Source organism: Saimiri boliviensis, chromosome 3 (genome assembly GCF_048565385.1).
Source record: "Saimiri boliviensis isolate mSaiBol1 chromosome 3, mSaiBol1.pri, whole genome shotgun sequence".
NCBI lineage: Eukaryota > Metazoa > Chordata > Mammalia > Primates > Cebidae > Saimiri > Saimiri boliviensis.
Window position 1 is genome coordinate 95863944 of NC_133451.1, and position 3534 is coordinate 95867477.

Consider the following 3534-nt stretch of genomic DNA (forward strand, 5'->3'; position numbering starts at 1 on the left):
CATTTCTTTTTCTCTGCACCCTTGCCAGTATCTATTTTTGCCTTTTAAAAGTTTTAATTTTTAATTATTATGTGTATATATTTAGGGGGTACATGTAATGATTTGATACAAGTATGCCGTATGTAATAATCACATCAGGGTAACTGGGGTACCCATCACATCAAGCATTTCTCATTTCTCTGTGTTATTTTCTGTCCTTTCTGTAATAGCTATTTTAACTGGGGTGAGATGATATCTCACTGTGGCTTTGATTTCCATTCCCTGATGATTAGTGGTGATGAGCAGTTTTTCATAAACCAGCAGTTATATGAGCAGTTTTCATATACTTCAATCAACAGGTATGTATAAAAAAAGTATTTCTTTTGAAAGAAGACATACAAATATTTATTCAGATTTTTTCTTTTAAAAATCAGATTACTTTTGTTTCACATTTGAGATATTACAGTTCCTTATATATTCTTGTTATTAATCCCTTGTTGAATCTGTAGTTTGCAACAATTTCCCATTTTTCTACCAGCAGTTTATGAGTAATTAATAACAATGTAATTAGTACATTATTTTTCTTAAAATGTTTCCCAAACTGTTATGTGAAAATGATATTTCATTGTTTTAAGTTGCAATGTTTACATGGATATTAAAGTTCAGTTTTTATATTTTTTTCACATATTTGTTAACATTTCTTTTCTGTGAGTGGTACACATAGTGCTCATTTTAAGTTGCATCTCAGAGATTCTTTGTATTGCATTTGTACATCTTTTTATTTAACAATAAAATATAGATACACAAGAGAACCTACATGAAATAAAGGTAGAATTTAATAAATTGTCATTAGGCAAAAACTCTTGTAACTATGACCCAGGTCAAGAAATAGAACTTTCTAGGTCTTGTCACTCAGAAGTCACTCCATGTCATCTATCTCAGTCACAAGCCCCTTATACCAAAAAGTGACCAATATCCTGTGCATGCCTGGAATCTAACTCTGCCATGCCTAACAGAAATTGGCTGCTCCCAGGCTAAAAGATAAATGATTATATCAAAGTTTGCACCATGCTGGGAGATGTTGGAGTATCAGCCCAGCTAGTATGGAGGGACCACACCAAGTGCCTGGGACATTCAGTTGGGATGACAAAAAGGCCCCTATGTGGAAGTCAGAATTATGCCCTGACCTAAGAGTCATGTGTTAAGATGAAATAAAAAAGCACCCTCTTACCCTAATGAAGGAAATATATCCAGCTTGATAAGACCCAGAATATGTGAAAATTTAACTGATCATCAGAAATAATGTAACTGCCCTTTAAAAGAGAATGCATAATTCATACTCACAGCAACGTATCATATACAAGGAACATTGTAAAATCAGGAATTACTAGATATACCAAAAAAGATAAACATAATGCATAAGAAAAACTGACAGACAATAAGACATACCCCTTAAATTTATACAAATAAAGAAACAAAAAGGAAAGGCACAAATATGATCCAAATATTGAAATGAGTGCTAAAGTAGATTAAAATATCTAAATATATTCTGATACCTAAAGGAAAATATGGTCATGCTGAAAAAAGATAAATATTCTTAGCAAATAAAAGCAATTCATAAAAAAGAAGGACTGAATGAAAATTTTAGAACTGGGAGTAAAATATCTGAAATAAAAATTTCACGGGAGGGGTTTAAATGAGATTTAACATAGCATATAAAAGGAATAGAAAATTTGAAGACGGATCAACAAAAAGCATCCAATCTAAAGAAGAGATAGGAAAAAAAAGGAACAGAGCATCAGCGACTATTTAATCAATATCAAGCTGTCTAACAGAATTATGTTTTCGGAAGAGGAAAAGATGCAGAAAGGTCCCTGTAGATAGCAACCAACAGCCAGTACAAACTTGCCCTCATCTATGTGAGTGAGCCATATGAATCCTCCAGTCCTAGTCAAGCCACCTCAGCAGACATGGTGTGAGTAGAGGTTGGCAGCCCTGCTTGAGTCCTGCCAAAATTTCAGATTCTTGAGCAAAACAAATGATAGTTGGTGTTCAAAGCCAAAGAAGGAGGAGGAGGAAGAGCAGACAATGGAACAAAAAAATAATAATTTTCAAAGAGCTTGCATTGTTTCTAGGAGAACCTGCGTCATACCTTTATCTAGAGCCTTCCCCTAGGTCTTCAGAAGCATCAAGTTTTAACTGTGGACATTGGATTTGGTGGAACAGCAATCATGACTGTGGGCAAGAGTAGCAAGATGCTGCAGCACATTGACTATAGAATGAGATGCATCCTACAAGATGGCCGAATCTTCATTGGCACCTTTAAGGCTTTTGACAAGCATATGAATTTGATCCTTTGTGATTGTGATGAGTTCAGAAAGATCAAGCCAAAGAATGCGAAGCAACCAGAGCGTGAAGAAAAGCGGGTTTTGGGTCTGGTGTTGCTACGTGGGGAGAACTTGGTATCCATGACTGTGGAAGGGTCACCCCCCAAAGATACTGGCATTGCTCGGGTACCACTTGCTGGAGCTGCAGGAGGCCCTGGGGTTGGTAGGGCAGCTGGTCGAGGAGTACCAGCTGGTGTGCCAATTCCCCAGGCCCCTGCTGGATTAGCAGGCCCTGTCCGAGGAGTTGGAGGCCCGTCCCAGCAGGTAATGACTCCACAGGGAAGAGGCACTGTAGCAGCTGCTGCTGTTGCTGCGACTGCCAGCATTGCAGGAGCCCCAACACAGTATCCACCAGGACGGGGGACTCCGCCCGCACCTGTCGGGAGAGCAACCCCACCTCCAGGCCTTATGGCTCCACCACCTGGTATGAGACCACCCATGGGCCCACCAATTGGGCTTCCCCCTGCTCGAGGGACGCCAATAGGTATGCCCCCTCCGGGAATGAGACCCCCTCCATCAGGCATTAGAGGTCCACCTCCCCCAGGAATGCGTCCACCAAGACCCTAGCATACTGTTGATCCATCTCAGTCTCTCTCTCCCCTGCAATGCGTCTTCTGAAATTGTGTAGAGTGTTTGTGAGCTTTTTGTCCCCTTGTTCTGCATTAATAATAGCTAATAATAAATGCATAGAGCAATAAAAAAATAATAATTTTAAAGAAATAATGGCCAAAAAAATTTCAAAATTTTTTAAATAACATAAATAGAAGCAATCAGCTAACCTTAGGCAGAATAAGTACAAAGAAAACAATGTCTAGCTATCATAGTCAAACTGTTGAAAATCAGACTTAAAGAGAACACTTTGACAGAGGCTAGTGTCGTGTATATGATTAAAATGATCACTGACTTCTAACTAGAAACAACAGAGAGCAGAAGACAATGAGCCAGCATTTTAAAATAAGAAAAAAAAAAGTCAACCCAGAATTCTATGTCCAGGGAAAGTAGCCTTCATAAAGTAAAAATGAAATGAAGATATCTTCATGTAAATTAAAACTCAAAATTTCTAGCAGAACTGTGCTAACTCAACATGTAAAATAAAACTGGTTATCCTGAAGAGAATCTCCTTAGATAGAAACTTAGATCTAGAGGAAAAAATAAATAGTGTTGGAAA

General features: G+C 38.1%; 1 protein-coding gene across 2 annotated transcripts; it reads left to right on the top strand.

Annotated features, from left to right (window-relative positions):
• Window positions 1–2096: 2096 nt before the first annotated feature.
• Window positions 2097–3075, top strand: LOC101030530 (small nuclear ribonucleoprotein-associated protein N-like). Of its 2 annotated transcripts, XM_039468539.2 has the most exons (2): window positions 2103–2850; window positions 2896–3075. In XM_039468539.2, exons 1-2 carry the CDS (start codon window positions 2211–2213, stop codon window positions 2931–2933), a joined length of 678 nt encoding a protein of 225 aa, XP_039324473.1. In that variant the 5' UTR covers window positions 2103–2210; the 3' UTR covers window positions 2934–3075. The 2 variants fall into 2 exon arrangements, with proteins under 2 accessions (XP_039324472.1, XP_039324473.1); XM_039468538.2 differs by having other exon boundaries at window positions 2097–3075.
• Window positions 3076–3534: the final 459 nt, after the last annotated feature.

Excerpts from the sequence above, each read along its gene's own strand:
- LOC101030530 (XM_039468538.2), top strand. The coding sequence starts at position 2,211 with ATGACTGTGGGCAAGAGTAGCAAGATGCTGCAGCACATTGACTATAGA.